Here is a 20,527-nt window from a genome sequence, read left to right as displayed (position 1 = left end):
CATCAGTGGGCCTGATATAGTCACAGCATAGAGACAAAATTTTAGAGCCTTTAATTTAAAAAGTCTTTATACTTATTTAAAAATCAGTCCTTTTCCTTTTTGGTTTTTTTTCAGGGGGAATAACACTTGTATTCTCATTGGTCCAACTTAATACTAAAGATAAAGCAGTATTTTTAGTAAAACATTTATTTGGACATACAGAGATTGTAGGTATGATCAGACACGTAGGAACAGACTTCCAAACAGGATATCTTTAATACAATTACTACTTAGTTACATTCTTAAGTCAATTCGCTTTTGGGCAATATAAACATTATGCAAAAAGAGAGAAACTGCTTCTGTTAACTCACCGATAACTTGGCACATTTACCTTAATTATCTGAGTAAGGGTCTGTGAAGATGATTCAGCCACCAAAGCTAACAAAAGACATCTGTGCAACTCTTTAATGCTAGAAGCGATCATGACAGAAAAGGGAGTGAAAGCCCTTCTGTGGTCACTGGTATCTTCAGCAACAGAAAGAAACTGCTTTGAGCCTTCCAAGATGGCAGATAAAACTTGCAGAGCACAGGCACGCGTCTGAAATTTCAGGATGATGCACATCAGTTAGAAATCAGGAGTCGAATCCCCTTCTTCCCATATATATGTTTTTCATTTTCAAAGTATTTAGGATCCCTTTAATTAGAGGAATAAAGGCAATGTGATTATCCATCAGGCCCTAAGAGCAGCCGTGAACTAAGCCACCTGCGCACCGCCCCACCCCCACACTTCAAAAAACCAACAGAGCCTCAAATCACACGGCTGTTAGGGTTTCCTACTGTAAGGCATAAGCCCAAGCTGCACCACAATATAAAAACCTGACGTCACAAGCATGAAAATAACTTAAAGATGAGAAGCCTAGTTTATTAAAGCATAAAGCCAAATGAAAAGAGAAAAGCAAACCGCCTGTGGGCAGGAAAAACTACACGCATCTAGGGTCTGTTTCATATCAAAGTTCCTGAGGACCTTCTGCTTTACGTTCCAACCTAAAGCATCCATGAGTGCTCAATATTAATTAAATAGGATACTAGAAACTGTGCATACTCAGCTTGGCAGGCACCATTAGTGACCCAACTTTCAGAAACATTCTTAGGTACAGAAAATAAAATCTGCAATAAAATCTTTGATACTCAAAGGAATACTATTAAATATAACTTTATGGATAGAAAGGAAAACATGTGCACCTTTATCAATGGACTGCTGTATCTATCAGGAATAGTGCCACTGCATTAAGATTTTCTTTATAAGGTTAAAAGATTACTTGCAATTGGTATTCTGATGATTCTGCAGTATTAAAAATCAGAAAAGAAAAAAAAAGAGAGGAAAAGAAAGCCAATTTAACCCAAATGGAATGTAGGTGATAAATGCAGGACTACTAATATGAAATAATACTGCACCCTGTTTGGCCAGCTCACCCCAAAATGTCAATTAAACCTTTCAGTCAGATATTTAAAAAGCAAGGAATCAACATTATAATTCTAGGATCTATTCTGAGTATTTACTCAATATGAAGCATATCTGAGTTTGGTGTGAAAAAGGTTTTCCAGAAAATCTTCAACTGTTATCTCCGAATTACCAAGAAGTAAATCATTCCTGCACGTTTTTTGTAGAATGGAATCATAAACAAAAAACTAAAGATATATTGCTTTGAGAACAAATTTGTAGTATAGTAGTATGAGTCTTTGGAATTAAGCATAATCATTTAAGGAAGGCAGGAAGTTGACAATGTATTAGGAAAGTGTGTGTGAGACAGACAGAGAGCTCGCTCGTGCACAAGTCAGCTGGTCCACGAAGAACTCAGATGAGGTGCTAGCAACCCTTTCCCATAAAGCACCAGTAGCACATATGTTATAGTCCAGACTTCGCAGGCCACAGAGTCTTTGTTGCGACCACTCAACTCTGCTATGGGAGCACAGACACTGTACAAAGAAATAAATATGACTGTGTTCAAATAAAATTTTACTTATGGACAGTGAAATCTGAATTTCATATAAATTTTACATGTCACAAAATATTATTCTTTTATTAAAAAAATTTTTTTGAAAGCGTAAAAACCATTCTTAGATCATAGGTCATACAAAAACTGGTAGTTGGCCAGATTGGGCCCGCAGGCCATAGTCTGCCAGCCTCTGATTAGATTGCTGGCTGGTCTTAACCGAAAAAGGTGGATGTTATGCTAAACCTCCATTTCTTTAGAACGTAATTAAAAATTACAATTTCAACAGCTCACAAACCAAATAAAATTAAAAGCCAAGTTGTAGAAAGAAATAAACTAATACTCAAAAGTAAAAATTTTTCAGCTCAATTAACTTTGGTACCCAAAGTGGGAAAAAGCATTCATGACTATCACAGATGAAAACAAAAGAATGTCACTGAAATTAGTCATTTTTTTACCATCGAGGTATAAAATCTATATGGAAATATGATACTATATCGAATTTTACTTCTCATAGTGCTGATTTATTTCCTTTAAACACTGTTTAATATACCTTTGTTGTTATAAAAATGCTATTCATGACACTGAATCAGGTTCAAGTTCTGCTTGATTTATTTTTATATCAATATTTAATACTGTTTACCATTCTAATCAGCACTTCCAGCAGAAAGTGCTGATGTACAAGCAAACCATAAGAGGTGCAGCTCTCTAGAGAGCTCATTTTGTTAAGTTTTTATTGCTTGAATATTTACATTGGTAGATGAAAGCCTTTTTAATCTTATAAACATCAGTGCACTCAGTTTCACTAGAGGGTAGTTTTACCTCCTTGGGCACGAAGTCTTGTTCAAAGGTAATGAAACAAGAAAGCACTTTTCCTTTTTTGCTATTTAAGGATATAGTAGAAATTTTTGCTGAGGTAGCTCAGTCAATCCTTATTTTTTCCTTTTTTACGTATGTTCAGTCTCAGCATATTTCTGGGAGAGTGATGAAGTCATCACTGCTGGGAATGGCTAACACTGAGGTTTCCATGCAGGGCACCTGGCTATGTTTGTCTTTGGCTTTGTCCAAGTCCTGATTATTCTTCACATATGTTCAGGGTTAATTTCATTTGAGCACACCCCCAAAGTTGGGTGCCTTTTACGTGGAGGCATGTGCATACTGTGTCAAGGTCTCTAGATTTAGAGACCTCCAAGCAAAGGTCACCTGTTCTTAATTGACCATAAAAGAGGAAACCTGATTACCTACCATTCTGTGACAGTTAAAAGTTTCAACTCTTTATTCTCTTTCCTAGTTATGCTATCTATTATCTAGATTTTGATTTGTTTCCACATTTCATAGCTCTCTAAAAGAGAAACAAATAATCATCATGGAATTTGAAAATCAGGATAATTCTAAAGGTACCAAGAGGAAGGTACGCCCTACAGTTTGTCCCTTAGGTCATGTCTTGTTGATATATATAATCTACTTTTGTAACACCTGAGGAAATCAAATAGAAGAAATTCTTAAATTAGTCATATTGTTACTAGTAGTATTAGTATTATTTTAATTAGTCGTATTATTATACTGATTGCTCTATCTTGCCTGAAAACATAGGATGTGCTTTCTGAAGCATATTTCCAGCATGTAAACATGGGACAATTTCCCAAGTACCATCACACTGCCAAATCCTAGAGGAAATTTCTAAGTTTTCTCCTTCTCAATGAACCATTCTAGCATCTTACATTCCAGTTTCCTGAAAGTAATCCCTGTCATTGTTGGAGTTCTGAATGGAGTAGTCCAATCATGTTTCCTTCTGTCCATTTCTCTCTGGAAAATTTCTCAGTATATCAGTGACAATTGTGCTTCCAATTGAATCTACCATAGGTCATATCAGAGCTGCCATGAACTCAAAACCATCATCACTGTGTACTTCAAGGAGAAGAGACACTATTTTTGTCCTGTCATGTTTCATCCTGGCTAAGACAAACTTCAGTCTACACTATCCAACTCTATACTCAATAAGCACCTGAGATGACCACTCAGCTTTTACACATGGCTGCGCCTTTTAACCTAGCTCTTATCAATCCAGAATGCTGTTCTATTCCAATGACATGAACTAGTACATTTTTGTTGGCCATTTCTTGCGGCATGTGGGATCTTAGCTCCCCGACCAGGGATTGAACCTGAGCCCTCCGCAGTTGAAGCGCAGGGTCTTAACCGCTGGACTGCCAGGGAAGTCCATGAACTAGTACTTTTAATTTTTGCACGTAACTTTCTAGAAGTCTTTCTAAAAAGCCTCTCTCACTGACATCATCTACCAAAACACTTTTTTCTAACATGGGTCTTGGTTCACAATTAATTACACTATGGACAGTTTGCATTGGTGCGCTCCAAGACCTGTTGTGGACAATTATCATGACCCTTATTTACACCCTACTAAACCTAGTATCTGCTAAAAAATCTGAGTATATTCATTTCGCTTGCCATTACACTGAACTCATGAATTTTAATAATTACTTTGATCTTTTAAAAAACCTGTATAAGAATGATGACTGTTCCTCCCTTTCTCCAGGACCTTTGTGTGGCTTTCGTACTAGACCTAGGACTTCTCCAGAAGGGAGTTCTACATTTTTTTTCACTCATCACATCTCTTGCATTACTGAAATTAAACAGCAAGAACATATCTAAGAAGTACACAAATCAAGGAGGACCACTTCGCAATAAGTAAAATTTCTCATGGCAATTCAAATGTAAATGTTTGAAAAATACAAAGATATAAACATCATGAAAATTATTTCAATCTACTTTCATCTCCATCTCCTTGGCTACTTACGGCAGCTCCCCTCAGCTGGAGGGTCTTCAAAAACATAAATACATATATATATATATATATATATATTTTTTTTTTTTTTTTTTTTTTCAACCTTCATAGCAGTTTTCCTTCCAATTACTAGAATGGCCTCATTATTTATTTACTTTCCACCACCATTTTTCAGGTTCTCATTTGCTGATGATTCAGTCAATCTGAAAAATTTCTACTGGTTTAACTATTTAGTATACTGGGTATTTGAAATACCGTACAAGGAATTTTTCTGTGTGCATAATTGAAGCTAGTTTATTTTTCTTCACCCTGTAAAAGTGTTGAAGGGTCATTTAGAAGCTTTCTTATATAGCAATTAGCTAGTCAAGGAGATGATCAAAGGGAGTTTCAATGTATGATGGCTTGCTAGTCTTCCTTAGTTTTAAGGGAAAAATTTTAAAAACAGAAAACAATACTATTGGCCTGACTAAAACTATTCATTTTGAGAGGGTAGGTTAACTACCTGAGGATACCAGATGCCATTTAGCATGACTTTTTAATGTTCATTATTGTAAGAGGAATCTAAACAGCAGACTGTTTTCCTTATTTGGGTAAAAAGCTAACTTCTGGAAAAGAGCTAACATATCTGAGAAGAGGTAAATATTAGATCAGCCATAGTTACCTTGCTGTAGCTATCCATGACTGCCAAGTTACTTTTCCTTCTTTTCTAAAAACAAGTTTTTCTCATTAAAATATGTATTACTATTTATTACATGTGATGTGAAAAATATGGAAAAGTTGAAGAAAAAAAACCACTGTTGGGATCATATAATTCTATATCCTATACTTTCATAAAGCATCATCAGCATTTCCCTAAGCCTTATACATCTTTCATAACCATTACATACCATGATATTCCAGTGAGTATTAAAGCCATTTTTAACTTTTTTCTATTATAAACACCATGGCAATCAACATTTGCATAAAAGAGAGAGAAGCACAGCTGCTTCAGCGCAGCTCAAAGAGGGCACTGAAACAATAACTCAAGTGTGCTCATGCTTTAAGCAAGCCCTGGGGCAGGAGGTGAGTTCAGTGTGATCTCCCTCTACCTGATATTCACATAACCCCATTTCCTATCCTCCTGCCCATTTAGTGGTTCTCAAGTCAGGACTTGGGTCGCTATTAATAAGAGCCTTGTTCAGATAAGATCAGATGGGGCAGTAAGATCAGATAGGGCAGAGAAAACAACAAAGACTTGTAAAGATTTTCTTCCTAGTTATAACACTTAGAATTTAAATGCTCTTACCTTTGGAGAAGGATCTTTTAAAGTAAGAGTCATCAAGGACACAGACTGTGGGCTTCCAAGCTCAGGTGTGTCAGGAACAAAGGCTGACCAGTAGCCATAAAGAACTTTTTTTTCTATTGATTTTATAGTAGAAAGAAAACAGGCTAATGCTCCTTGGCGAACTTTGGCTTGGTAAGACCTTTAATAACCAAAAGAAGGAAGAAAAAAGCCTTTTAACTGTTTTTAAAAACATAAGCATGAAATGCTATTTATTCCAGCCAACTCAAATGATACAGTGGGAAATTCAACATTCTAAATAAATCTGAAAGATGCCAACGTTTTAAAAATTATTTCAAAATGTGATCAAAATGTTAAAAGCAATTTGTTTATCTAGCAAGTTAATAAAGTCAACAATTAAAAAAACACAACTAGATAGAGAATAAGAGGGCAACATTTTGATATTAGGAAATCAGTATTAAATATGAGATACTGCAGAGTATCCATTCATCTAACAGATATGTACTGAGAATCCTTACGTATGTGCCAGGCACTGTGCTGAGGCTGGCAGACATAAACTAAGCCCTTGCCCTTGACAAGCTTATTAACGGCAGAGACACAGAGCTAAAGAGATTACAACACAGTAATCAGAGATAAGTCAGAGTCACATAGGAGGGGTACCTAAGCCGGAATAGGGGGTCAGAAAAGGCTTCTCAGAGTATATGATTGCTGAGCTCATACTGAAGATGGGTAGTGGTTAACGAGGCAAAAGGCAAAAGAAGTGAAAGAAAGAATAACCCAGGCAGAGGCACCACAGGTACAAAGGCAGATAAGAGAACAATGCAAAATGCATAGTAACACAAAGTCCCACGTAAATGAGACTCTTCCAAGTTAAATCACATGCGGCAGTCAGATTTTTAAGCAAGGTTAGAAACTTATACACACAACTTAGAATATAAGGCATAAAAATATAACGAAATACTACTACCTCACTTTATTCTGCATGCCTCCTTCAGCATCAGAATAGTCTGACTCACTACTGCTGACTCTCTTCCAACTGGAAGAACTGAAGGATGAGGAGACTTGGTCTTTTCCTGCAGCTCCACTTCCAGCTAATGGCAAACTCGGAACACCCAGGGAGGAGGGGCACTGAGTGTCCCCTTTATGCGGGTTCAGTCTGCCTGAGCCAGTGACTGGGGCTACTTCTCTTTCACCACTGGATTCTTCCTCCTCCTCCTCTCCTTGCTGGATTTTCTTCGCTTTTACTTTTGATTTTTTCCTTTTATTCTGATTTTAGGAGCAAATGAAAACATATATATGATAGCTATTGGTAACTTCTCATTTGATAATTACTAAATATGTCCCCGACACGTAGTATGGATAAAGAAGAGGAGAAGAGAAAAAAGCGGCACTTAATACTCCATGCGTCAGGCACTATGCTAAGTGTTTATGTACACCTTACTGGACCATAAGAAACAAGGTAGGAAATACCTGGGACAGAGCAAAACTTGTCACCTGGGTTTAAATTCTGTATCTGTTATCCTGGGCAAATCATTTAGCCTTGCTGAGCTTGCCTTTCCTCATCTGTTTAAGTACGGACTAATGCCACCTTCCTTGCACGGTTGTGAAAGCATTCAGCCTTCTCAACAAAGGTTCTGCAAGAGATCAAGGTCTACAGAAAATGACCTGAGTGACTATTTTCTCAGGTCTCCCGAACAGGATACGCAGCTAGCACCACTCTAGATGCATAGCAGGGATGTTACTCCTTTACATACAATCCAGGTTTTAGAGCACTGGGGCTTTGTAGATATAAAGTAAAAGCCTGGGACTTCCCTGGTGGTCCAGTGGTTACGACACCACACTTCCACTACAGGGGGCACGGGTTCGATCCCTGATCGGGGAACTAAGATCCTGCATGCCATGCGGCACAGCCAAAAAAACAAACAAACAAACAAACAAAAACTTAAGGTAAAAGCCAGTTTCTTTCTCTTCTCCTACTTCCTTCTTTCGGACATCCAAAGATCTTTGGAATCTGTGCTCTCCTCTGCATTCTCAAGGTCCCTAACCTTTAGGAGAGAAGGTCCTCATGACTTCTACCTTGAGGTATTAATGTGGCTCTAGACTCACACCCTTTTACTTGCTAACACGGTGATTTCTCCGAAATGCCAATCTGATCATATCACTCCCCTATATCAGATGCTTCATTTCCACCACCTATAAGATAAAAACCCAAACTCCTTAGCACACTGTATATAAGCCTTATGATTTGCCCTCTGCTACATACTTGTCCCACCTTCCCCTCCACACACCTGACACTCTAGCCCATTATTCAACTCGCATTCCCTAAGTCTGTGTACCTGTTGTTCCCTCTGAATAAAACTTCCTTCTCTATACTATTACTCATTCTTGAGGCTCAGGTTAGCCACTATATCTTTTAAAAAGCACCCCCTTACTCCTCTATTGGTTGCCCTGAATGTGCTCCCAGAATACCCCATGAATATTCTGTTGAAAGAAATCATAATACTGCACTGTAGTTGTTTATTTATCCACCTTCGCTTTCTCCCCCAAATTCCTAAAACCACAATCTATGTTCCTAATGCTTAGCACAACGTCTGGGATATAACAGATGCTCAGTAAATGGTAAGTGAATGAGTGAAAGAATTTCTAATTATAAGCATTTTAATCAGGTATTACATTTCTAGGTGTAATACCTCAGCCGTATATCTGTATGCTTTAGGTTCTCCAACAGAAACAGGAGGGAGATGGCAGCTATCTGGAAAGACTGGGAAATTTGACAGTGGCAACAGAGACCTATAATACTTACCAGCTAGCCTTTTGGAGAAAAAGCCTGTTGACCTGCGGTGTTGGGCATTTGAGGGATGCGGATGCTTGGCTATGGGTATAAAGCGAATGCCCTTTTTTTTTTTTTTTTTTTTGCGGTACGCGGGCCTCTCACTGTTGTGGCCTCTCCCATTGCAGAGCACAGGCTCCGGACGCGCAGGCTCAGCGGCCGTGGCTCACGGGCCCAGCTGCTCCGCGGCATGTGGGATCTTCCCAGACCGGGGCACGAACCCGTGTCCCCTGCATCAGCAGGCGGACTCTCAACCACTGCGCCACCAGGGAAGCCCCAAATGCCCATTTTTATAGCTGTTACATTGCCTAGACCACTTAGAAGTGTAAGATGTTCTAACTGGTAGTTTTAGCAGTCTGATGAATTTAAATTTACTATGCTAAAAACCCTAAGTTGAAATCAAATTCAAGGTGAGCCTTTGGCACAGCAGTAATGCAAGTCATAGAAAACACACATAGCAAGCAATTAAAAACAATCCACAACTTAAATCTAAATATACGTAAATGTACCACAGCTGGTCGAGTAGTGCTGGATTCTGTCTGTTGCGGTTTGATGGGTGGTCGTCCATCATACTGAGGAAGTGGAGTGGGGTACAACACCGTGGGCATCTCTATGTTCAGTCCAGGGAGTCCATGGAACATGGTTTTCTAATAATGATGATTAAGGAACACACAAACACACATACAATGAATCATAAAACAGAATTATTCACGATGTTCTGAATCACACAGATGAACAGATTAATGTTTAAAAGCTTTATTAAGGAAACTGAAATGGGACAGAAAATAGATACCCTGAAGGTTTAGAGCTTAAAGGAGAGTTTAATTTCATCTAGACCAGAGGGATCTGGTTTGGCCAGATCAGGTTAAACTTTAGATTCTAGTTTATTTACTTACTACTTTTATTTACAAATTTAAAAAATTTATCCAATCAGTTTTGTCCAATACTTTATCTATAAATTTTTTAACCAATCTATCATTTTATTTTGCATATCCATGTCCAAATCTAGCTCTCTGTTATCTATTAGGGAGTAGGGGAGATGGTACAGGAAAAGAATTAAAGTTTTAGTCATGATAAAGCTAAGTTATCATACATGGCTTTGATCTAAGGCCACCACTAAGTTTCTTACTATTTCTTGGCTGAACTGAAGACAGCAGGATCCCTAAGAGAGGTTGATCTGACTCTCCCACTGACTGGCAGGCTCAGAAGCCAAAGGATGGCAGCCTAATGATACACGTCTTGATTGGCCTGCCTACTACATGGGAGCTAAAGCCAAGGAGAAGCACTGGTTCCTCTTTCAAGTCCAAACAGATTCAAGATAATCTAAAACTAAATAATCTACAGATCATACCTCATAACCTATTCCCAATAAAATTTTAGAATTTTCATAAATTTACTAAAGCAAGATTTAGTCTTTTCAGTTCTTAATTTTATTTTATTTATTTTTAATTAATTTGTTTATTTTTGGCTGCATTGGGTCTTCGTTGCTGCACACGGGCTTTTCTCTAGTTGCAGCGAGCGGGGGCTACTCTTTGTTGCAGTGCACGGGCTTCTCACTGCAGTGGCTTCTCTTGTTGCGGAGTACAGGCTCCAGGAACGCGGGTTGCAGTAGTTGTGGCTTGCGGGCTCCAGAGCGCAGGCTCAGTAGTCATGGTTCATGGGCTTAGTTGCTCCACGGCATCTGGAATCTTCCTGGACCAGGGCTTGAACCCGTGTCCCTGTGTTGGCAGGCGGATTCTTAACCACTGTGCCACCAGGGAAGTCCCAGTTCTTAATTTTAACTATGTTTAAATATGAACATTTTAGTCTTCTCTCTTAAAATATAATACCCTAAAGCTAGCCTTGGAGTAATGATGTAAACTGGTCCTTATGTCTGGGGTGTAAACAGGAAAGACACTAACCACATGAGGACCTGGGGTTTAAACGGGCAATGCCTTCCTTACCTTTAGCACAGCCAGAAGAGCTCCAAGTTCATCAGTCTGTGTCAGTTTCATCTTCCCACCATTTAGAAGAGACTGTATACCTTTTAATGCATTTTGTAACAACTAGACGGAAAAAGGAGACCAAGTTAAAAGGTAAATGAAATTTGGTTGTCCAGGGACCAACTTTCTAGCACCACGTAGGACAGAGGAAGAAAAGTCTTTAGATGATGAAAAAAACTTTAGACAGGGGAGGGGGAAAAAAAGAGCAGAGATGAGGGTCCAGAGAAGAGAGCTGATGAGCTACTACTAATTATTTTCTAGAAGAATGGAGTACTTCTATTGAATAAGAGTGGTCTTTTCGTACATGTTTATAAACCCGCACGTACTAATCATGAGCAAGAAAAAAAAAAGAGATGTTTAGTGGGAACAGTATGATAGGAATAAAAATGCGGCAGCAGAGATTGGAAACATGAAATCTCTATCATGCAGTAACCAAAACAGCTCTTTTCTTAAAAGCAAAGAAATGTATGTGGGGACAGGTTTCTAGAGAGCAATTCTGATCAAGATTAATTTTTTGGCCAGTACTGTCATTTCTAGGATTCTGTCCTTAAGAAATACTCCCTACATGGAAAGGATGTGAACAGCAGCCTTATATGAAATAGTGGAATCACTGAAAAAAACTTTAATTTTCCATCAATCATGATAATTATTTAAGAAGCTAACCCTCTGCTACATATGAAACTTAACAATAATAGCAAGCACTTTTCCAAGCATATTTAAGTGCTTTTATCAACAGTTCATATACACCTCATAAGACCTCTACAAGGTAGTTATAACATTTCTCCCATTTCAGAGATGAGGAACATGTAGGCTCAAGAAGTTAAGTAAATTGCCAAGGTCTCCCAGCTACAGCAGTTAGAAAGCATGAAGTACATCAACAGGTATTGAAAAGATGTCCAAGATATATTAAGTTTAAAAAGGAGAGAGAGCTGCAAAACAGCATATTAAATATGATCCCATTTAAAAATTATAAATATGCTCATTTACACACAAAAAAAATCTGGGGGCATGTAGAACAAATTGTTCCCAGTGGTTCTATCTAAGCTGGGGACTATAAGAAACTTTCGCCATCTTTGATTTGTAATTTTTGAAATGTGTCACTTTGAATTTAAATCATGTTAATAAACTGTCATATTGGCATCAGGTTTTTAAAAAAAGAAATAAAATATTGCAGATATTGTTGAAATCCACTCCTTTCCCTTCCATCTAAAAGACAGTCACTAGTCAGAAATTTTTTATTTCCGCTTTTAGAGTCAGGAGGGTAAAAACAGTTTAAGAACCTAGAATTGCCAAACAAACAAAAAAAATGGCAAAACAAAACAACCAAAAATAATTTCTTGTAATTTAAACCTGAAAGATATGGGTTCAGCCTTTTTAGGTTATAAACATCCCCTTATGCCTACATCTCTAGACAAAACTAATACAGCAACAAAATTAAACTCTTTAATAGCAGCTTTTGTTCTACTGCTGCTTCTAAACACATCCGTAACAGTCACAGGATTAGTGGTAGTCTCACCTACCATGCAAAACGTGATATCATCCATATCAGATGATTTTGGAGACTGTAAAGTGGTCAAGAAAGCTTGGAAGCAGATATTTTGGTAGGGCTCCTCCAAGTACGGCTGTCCTGGCACACTAAAACACACACAGAAAAAGCAACTCCAACTCAGTCACCTTTGAAATGGGGCTTGCAAAAGAATAAGAATTAAAAGTAACAGCAAGACTGACTAATGGAGTTGGAATATACCCTTGAATGAAACTGTATCATAGAAGATTGTGCACTCTGGTTAATTAACTACTGCTGCGGCCAGGCACGAGGCTGGAACGAATAGGAAGAATGGTTTCTACAGGGAAAAGTTACAGAAGTCTGTAGTGAAACAAGTACACAGAAAGCGAAATCTTTTTTATTACGCTTTTCAGTTCTTAGAGGGAAATAATGCAGACAGGTTGTCAAGCTAGAATCACACAGCTGAACCTGCCTTCCTAGCCACTGGACAACACTGCAATGTAGAGACAAGATATTACACATCAGTTCAAACTTGTGCCACTCATTTTCTATTGCATGAATTTAGAATTGGGCAGCTGGGATTGGTTCTGTTTTCTTCAAAGAAATTGGCCTTGACAGATATATCTCACCAAAGCTTAAATTAATATGAATATATCCTTCTAGACGACTTAATATGGTTAGAACTTATACCAACAGAAAACAAAACCTCAACATATTGCACATATATCACTTTTACCATACTTTAGAAATAAAGTCCTAGTCTAAGGTCCTAGTCCTTCACTTCTTCATAAGCTTTCTTCACAAGCAACATTAAAATTAAAAATAAACAACATAAGATGATGTCATCAGCAAAGAGCATGGGAAATGCAAAGTAGGTTATTTTTCTAAGTTGGCTCTGGCTTCAGACAGATTGAACCACCTGCAAAGGGCCCATGAGAGGCCCTATCTTATTACACCTGGGAAATCTGACTGAATCCACATACCTGAGACATAAGTTTGCCATACAATGCACTGCAGCTCTCCTAACTTCAGGGTCCGACTGAGCCAAGTCACTCAGCTTCATCAAGAGTCCGCTCTTGCCAAGCAAGTCTGGGAGGTACTGAAACAACATCACGGCCAATGTTGGCCGAAGAAAAGCTGCTAGGAAAACGTTACTTTTTAAATAGATTTCTCTCTTCTTTTTTTTAACTAAAGGGAATTTAGGTACCAAAAGACTAGCTGCTAGGTAAATCCTTCCGACAGGCATGCAAAAATATGCCCCCAACACATCGGTAAGGATCAGCACTCCCAGCCTAGGTTGTTGCTGAAGCGCTTTCGTCTTGGCTGCACAGCTGAAGGATAATGATAATAATAATAACGATTAATATTTACCAAGTGCCAAGCACTTTACAGTGAGACTTCACCCTCAGAGGAACTATTTTACACGTGAGAAAATGAGGCTCAGAGTGACTGAGGAAGGGTTACTCAACGTTACACATCTAATTAATGGCAGGACAGAAACCTGAACACAGCCTTGCTGGTTCAGAGCCTGTGCTCCCAACCTTTCAAAGGAAAGACAGAATGCAGTTTAAACTACCTTTTGACACTTTGAGCCATTGCAGTAAACCAGGGCTGCCAAGGCTTGGAGAATCTGCATGTGTGTCCAGGAACTGCACTGCTGAATAGCAGAAATAGTATATGCCAACAGGAAATCCAGGTTCTGTTCATCGACAATCACCTATCAAGAGAGGGGAAAAAATTATATGATCTAACTTCTAGAAAAATATTTAATCCTTTTCAGACATGAATGCTCACCTGAATCGAGCTGCGTAAGAGACAGAGAGCGCGCGTGTATCCATCTTTTTTGTGTCAAAAAGATCAGCTTTAAAGACCTTGAAAGTTTGATCGAGAGGACCCCCTCCCTGCCCCAGGGCCTTGCTCACTTCTTCCCCTTTACTGCCTCCACTCAAAGTAGAACCTGGCAAAGTCCTTGTAACTTTTCCTTGAACTAACCAGACACTGGCAGCTGTAAATACACAGATATGCAAGACTCAATCCGCTGAAAACTTTTAATTCAACTATGTTTCCTAGTAAACGCTCAACAAATATTTTGTGACTAAATATGTCTGCTGAATAGCTACTATGTCTCTGCCATGATGTGGGGAATATAACAGAAAGAGATGGCATATTCCTGTCCTTAAGGAGTTTATAATTTTATTGGGATAAAGGAGGCTAATCCAAGTACCAATTCATGGACAACTGAAATAAACTGCCACCAAATGTTAGAAACTTGGTTAAGGGTTGTGGGTGCCGCGGGTGATTAGGAACTTTTCCAACTGCCAGTGTTAAAAAGATGTTACCGCTGAGAACGGCAAACATTCAGAAGCCACCACATCAGTTTGAAAAATTCTGAACTTGAAAAGAGCCTTATTTCACTTAGCAAGTCACATGCAGCAGACACTGTTGGTTACCTCCAGCATATTCAGCCCCTTTTTTCTTGCTGGCAGAATACTGATCTTATTTGGGTGTCTACCTTCCCCACACGAGACATGACGGTAAACCCCAATTCTGCTAAGACAGTGGTCTTCCACCAGTGGCAATTTTGTCCCTCAGGAAACACTTGGCAATGTCTGTAGACATTTTTGATTCTTCGAATTGGAGAGATGCTACTGGCATCTAGTGGGTAGAGGCCAGGATGCTGTTAAACATCTTCCAATGCACAGGACAACCCCTCATAGCACAGATTTATCCAATCCAAAATATCAACAGTGCCAAGGATAAGAAACCCTGACATAAGGGCTGAGCTGCATACTGTAACCATCTAGGGAGCACAGGTCCTCCAGGTGATTCTAATAGGCAGTCAAGGTTGAAATCCCTTGTTTAAGCCATTCATGGTAATACCATTCCCCTGATCAGACTGTTATAGAGCGGTTCTCGTATGACCTAGGTCTCTCCAGCCTGATATCAGGGAAGAGACTGCTGGAGAGTCTGTGAGGCAAGCTTCCTCATTCTTAAATAAAAGAGACAAAAAATAAATAGTTCTTTTGCTTCTGCTGGGTGTTATTTATTTTCCATGGGATGCCTGGATTTTAACTGTGAGAGTTGCTACCTGAGGATAACCCATCCACTGAGGATGGTAGGATGGAAAGATGCCAGAAAGCCTTTTAATTATTAAGTGCCCCTAAAGCTGCATCCCTTGGGGCCTGTGATGTAAGATAATTTTTTAAAAATTATTTAGCTATTCTGGCTTGGCTCTTCTGTTTCTTGCAGCCAGAAGCATCTTAGATTACATAATGCTAATTGATAAGTTTTGTGCTAACTACATTCACATACTCATGTGGTAGCTTACAGTAACAGCCTCAAATTTTGAACTGTTCCTAAAAAAAGATACCAGATTTATTTAGCAAGTTGGAAAAGATTCTGAAGAGAGGGGAGCTACAGTACAGACCCTGACATAAATAACAGGGATCTTTTTATCTAGGTCACCTTGCCCCTAAGCTACTTCTTATGTTCTATGAAGACCAAAAGTAGATGACAAAAATGGTAGCTTTGGGAGAGGGGAAAAAATACTGGTAGGAAAGGGGTAGGATATATTTCAATTTATTCATAGATATGTCTTAGTCAAATATATCTTTCCTGAAAAACTCTAAGACCTGGGGGCTTGAATGATATTGGTTTCCTGAACCAAATGGATAGGAATACCTCTGATGGACAAATCTGTAGAATCTTTTTTTTTGGTCAGAGTTATATTTGTTTTAATATAATTCTTAGTAAGGCATTTGCTTCTCACAGTTGCACAGCTTCTGAAAAGACCAGCCTATCATACCTACCACAGATGTAGTATCTCAAAGGTACTTACTTATTCTCAAAATTCATGATCTGCATTCTAAAGTTACCTATATGATTACCTGTAGTGTGTTAAGTAAATGGTGGATAAGCTGAGACAATTTGCTGACAAGATGATTCTGATTAAGAGGCACCAGTTGGCAAGCTTGGACAAGAAGAGTACTGACGTCCTACCAAAAAAAAAACAAACAACAAAACAGACAATGAAAAGGTGCTATACCTGATAGCCAAGAGAAGACCCGCCCCCAACACAGCCAAATGAGAAAATAAAAGTGAACGTTCACACTCAAAATGGGGAAAGATGAAATATGAGGCAGAGAGTAGGATGACAGCATAAAAATAGCATGTGCTAAAAAAGGAAAAGAATCAATATGATTTTTCTCAGGCTAAAGACTCCAGAGTCTCTACATATGTAGAGACAGTACAATTAAATAACCAAAGAAAGGATTCCAGAATATAAAAGCACACACTGAAACTAAAAATACCAAAGGGTAAGCAAACCAAATTTGCAATGTCACTGGGAAAATCAGAAATGACACTTGTACAAATTTAATGTAAAATTAGGAATTCTTTTTACCTATTTGCAAATCACACTATTCATTCATCTATTGATGTTTACTGAATTAAAAGGCTCTGAGCACCTTCTCTGTGCCAGGTAGTGTGCCAGGTCTTTGGGCTCCAAACATGAACAGACATATTCCTGAATCTCAAAGAGCTCACAATCTAGTGAAAGAGACAGAAATACTATTCACAAATAATTAAAGTGAATTAGGTGCTGAAAGAATTCAGTACAAATTCTGCGGGAATACAGTAATTAGGGAGGTCTTGTGGAGGTGATTTTTAAGCAGAATCTGGAATGATCTGAAGGATGAGTAAAGCTCTGCCAGACAGACAAGGCACCGAAACACACAGCAAGCAAAGGGAGTGGAGTGGGCAGGCTTGGAACAGGAGTAGGTGTGGAACACCAGTATGTGCTTGAGGAACAGCAAGTTTTAAAATGACTGCACACAGCGTACAGAAGCAGGAGTGATGGGACATAAGACTGGAAAGTCACAAATTATATAAATAAAGCAAAAGTCCCCGACTCCTCCCCTAATTCCATTCTGCTCCCTAGTGACGCAAACTACTATTTTGTTGTAAACTCTTCCATACACTGTTTTGAACTCTTTGCATCTATAAATGTACATTTATGTTCAAGCCCTCCCCACCCTATATTGGTCTCATACTGTAACTTGCTTTGCCCAGTTACCAATATGTATTGGAGATCCTCCCAAATCAGAGTTTTACTTTTCTAATGAGATTCTTTTCTGCTAAAGAAAAGGTCACTCTGGCAGGAGAGCAAAGAATGGTTTGGAGAAGGGCTGGAGATAATAAGTTAGAGGAGACCAGTGGAACAATCCAGGAGAGTCATCTTTGCCTGAGGGTCTAAGGCTTTGGCAATGGGAACAGAGCGGGGTCGGGGGGCGGGGGGACTGAGAAACATTTCTGACATAGATTCTGAAGAATCCAGATTGGATAGGATCTGGGAGGACGGAAAGGTAAAGAACCAGTGTCTGCACCTTTGCTCTGTGTGACTGGGCAGACTCTGCATGTTTGTGTGTGTTGGGGGATGGGACGGATTGGGGATGTAGTTGGTGTATGGAGACAATGAACTAGTTTTTAAGAAGTGTCAAGTTTGAGGTGCCTGTGAGCACCAGAAAACACTGATAAGACTGGGTCAAGAGTTCAGGGAATTCAGTAGCATCCAAGGCCTGATGTGTGTGAATACTATTGCTCAGAGCCAAAGTACTTCTAAAGAGGCGGCAGAGGGTGTGGAGCTGGCATGGAGTAACAAATACTGGCTGGGACTTTGAGACACTTTAGTTCCAATTCTAGCTCTGCCTTTTGCCAGCAACATGACACTGGACCTTTTTTGTGAGCCTCAGTATGCTGATCAGTAAAATAGACCTAATAATACCCACGTTCTAAGATCCCTAGAACCGTGCACGGTAAAGTACAGCACGTGGGAGTAAGGAATTTTATACACAAAGTGCTCTGAATGCGGGGAGCGGAGGGGCGGGAAGGTGGCACCAGTGATGACACCTGCAATGTTATCAGATCAGAAGTCATCAAGCTGCGTTTTGAAAGAAGCTAGTTTGCCAGGCACGGCACGGTTCTTCCAGAAAGGGAGGGCGGAAAATGTGCCACGGACGGAGGGAGCAAACGAGCCTGCAACTAAGCGCTGCGAAGTGGGGGTGCGAAAAGGCCAGAGAGGCGGGCGGGAGCCACCAGCTAAGGTCCCTGAAGGGTGGGGCCGGGGCCAGCGGGCCTACCTCCGGGGCCACGCCGCTGCCGTCGCTGTAGTTCTCGGAAATGAGCTGGTCGAAGAGCAGGTGGATCTCGGTGCGGCTGGAGCTGCTGTCATCCGGGCGCAGGGCGCACAGCCTGGCTGACAAGCAGCGGAACCCACGGCCCTGCTCGAGGGGTGGCTCCCGCTGCGCCTCTGGCGCCGGCCCGCTCTGCAAGGAAGCCGCCACTTGCGCCGCCGCCATCTTTCCTACGTAGGACCACAGGGAAATACTTCCGGGGTATTCCCCGCTTCCGCGCTCCAGTTCCGGAAATGCCTGTTTCAAACCAGAACCCGAGGTGGGAGGGCTTCTGAGACTGCAGGACCGATCCTCGGATTAGTGAATGTATTTCAGAAATTATGTGGGAGACATTTTCGCCGCCCACCTCTCCTTGAGCCCTGACTGAAAAGTGGGGACTCTATTTGTCCTCCCAGAGAGTTTGTTACTGGGCAGGGCTGACATTCCTGTTTAGTACTAAGCGTTTCAGATTCAGTCTGGGGTTGCATGAAGGCCGCTGTGGAGGGGAGTGGCAGAAACTGCTAGTTCGACATCCTTCTCTTCTTACATCGTATTGGAGCCCGTAATTTTTTCCCTAGACACAAAACCACGCTGAATAAAAACTGTGTTCCCCAGTATTCTTTGCAGCTGACCGTGAATCCTGTAGATCTTAAGCACCTAACCACACGGAAGTAATTTGGGAGTTCAAACTGAACCATGTAAAATATAACCTGCCTAAGGGTGACATGGTTGAGATTGGACACCCCCAAGATCTCCTGAAACCTTAAAAGCAAGAAGCTGGAAAGGAAAATAGCCATTTCAAAAGCTGTGAACAGTTTTCAGTCACACCGGAAGTGAAGGCTTGAAATTTACATTTGGGCAGACTGGGAAAACCATCTCTAGGACGTTTGAGTTATGCAAATATAAAGCAAATTCTCCCCCATAACTCTTAGGGAAACGCTTGAAGTCACCCAAATGTACATATTTTATCCTGTGAATAAAATACTTATGTTTAGCAATGAAAATTGGTGATATGCTTCAGAAGAGCTAGTTCTCTGAAAACTTTGGGATTCTTTGGGGAGAAATACTCATTTTATTTTGAATTTAAATTTCATTATGCTTGTATATTATTTCTTCTTGGATGGGTGTATACATATGTATGTGTCTTTGTGATACTCAAACATTTGCTCAGAGAAGATCAGGAGCTGAGAACTAGTCACTGATTTTTTTTTTTTTTTTTTTTTTTTGGCCACACTGTGCAGCATGTGGAATCCTAGTTCCCCGACCAGGGATCGAACTGCGCCCCCTGCATTGGAAGGGCAGAGTCTTAACCACCGGACGGCCAGGGAAGTCTCTAGTCACTGATGTTTTAGTTTGAATTCTCCTAAAGCAGAGCCTCAGGTGAGGTTGATATGTGAGTGATTTACTCAGGAATGAACAGGAAAGAAAGGGAAATCAACAAAAATATGTGCTATCCAGTCGCCCATTGCAAGGGGTGAATGATTGCTCAGTCCTCGGGACTTTATGAGGCGCTTTATGGAACGCTCTCAGAACCCCTGTCCTGAGGAATGGAAGGGGGGAGCAAATATCTGCCAGCCTTTGACCTCTGTTAAGTGTTGCTCCACCGAGCATTAATTCTCCAGTGCTTCTGAGTTGAGCATGCATCAGTGTGTGGTGGTTCCTTCAGGTGTCTCTTGTTGCATGGACAAAGAAGTCCTGAGGCAAAAGTGAGAGGTGTGGACTACTAGGGTAGGAGTCTGACATGTTAGCTTGTGCTGACATGTAGTAGATGCAGGAGATAAACTGGTTCCTATAGCAATGATTAGGATAAGACTATAACACCAAGAATATTTGAAGCAGTGCATAAGAGTTGTCCAACACACTGGGCTAGAAGGACTTGAGACCTGGTCATCACCACAGTGAAGGTGGCATGCAAGAAACTGTGGAAAGGGGCTTCCCTGGTGGCGCAGTGGTTGAGAGTCCGCCTGCCGATGCAGGGGACAC

The 20,527-nt window shown here is 40.1% G+C and overlaps 1 protein-coding gene across 8 annotated transcripts in view; it reads right to left on the bottom strand.

Moving 5' to 3' along the window:
* Positions 1-18,746, bottom strand: part of HEATR6 (HEAT repeat containing 6) — a 91,516-nt gene extending 72,770 nt beyond the window's left edge. For 5 of the 8 annotated variants that reach the window (XM_055090778.1, XM_055090776.1, XM_055090775.1 and 2 more), the window contains exons 1-10: positions 18,512-18,746; positions 16,262-16,369; positions 13,951-14,091; positions 13,358-13,473; positions 12,388-12,502; positions 10,829-10,930; positions 9,395-9,532; positions 7,023-7,321; positions 6,059-6,236; positions 371-577 (exon numbers count right to left, since the gene is read on the bottom strand). In XM_055090778.1, the coding sequence (XP_054946753.1) occupies positions 371-577; positions 6,059-6,236; positions 7,023-7,321; positions 9,395-9,532; positions 10,829-10,930; positions 12,388-12,502; positions 13,358-13,473; positions 13,951-14,091; positions 16,262-16,369; positions 18,512-18,730 (1,623 nt within the window). In that variant the 5' untranslated portion in view covers positions 18,731-18,746. Of the gene's footprint in view, positions 1-370; positions 578-6,058; positions 6,237-7,022; positions 7,322-9,394; positions 9,533-10,828; positions 10,931-12,387; positions 12,503-13,357; positions 13,474-13,950; positions 14,092-16,261; positions 16,370-16,776; positions 16,882-18,511 lie in introns of those variants that run through there. The other 3 variants (XM_055090780.1, XM_055090779.1, XM_055090781.1) reach the window with 3 other exon arrangements.
* Positions 18,747-20,527: the final 1,781 nt, after the last annotated feature.

Source organism: Physeter macrocephalus, chromosome 14 (assembly GCF_002837175.3).
Source record: "Physeter macrocephalus isolate SW-GA chromosome 14, ASM283717v5, whole genome shotgun sequence".
In the NCBI taxonomy this organism is placed as follows: domain Eukaryota; kingdom Metazoa; phylum Chordata; class Mammalia; order Artiodactyla; family Physeteridae; genus Physeter; species Physeter macrocephalus.
Note: the sequence above shows the minus strand (reverse complement) of the source record. Positions and strands in the feature narration are given on the sequence as shown.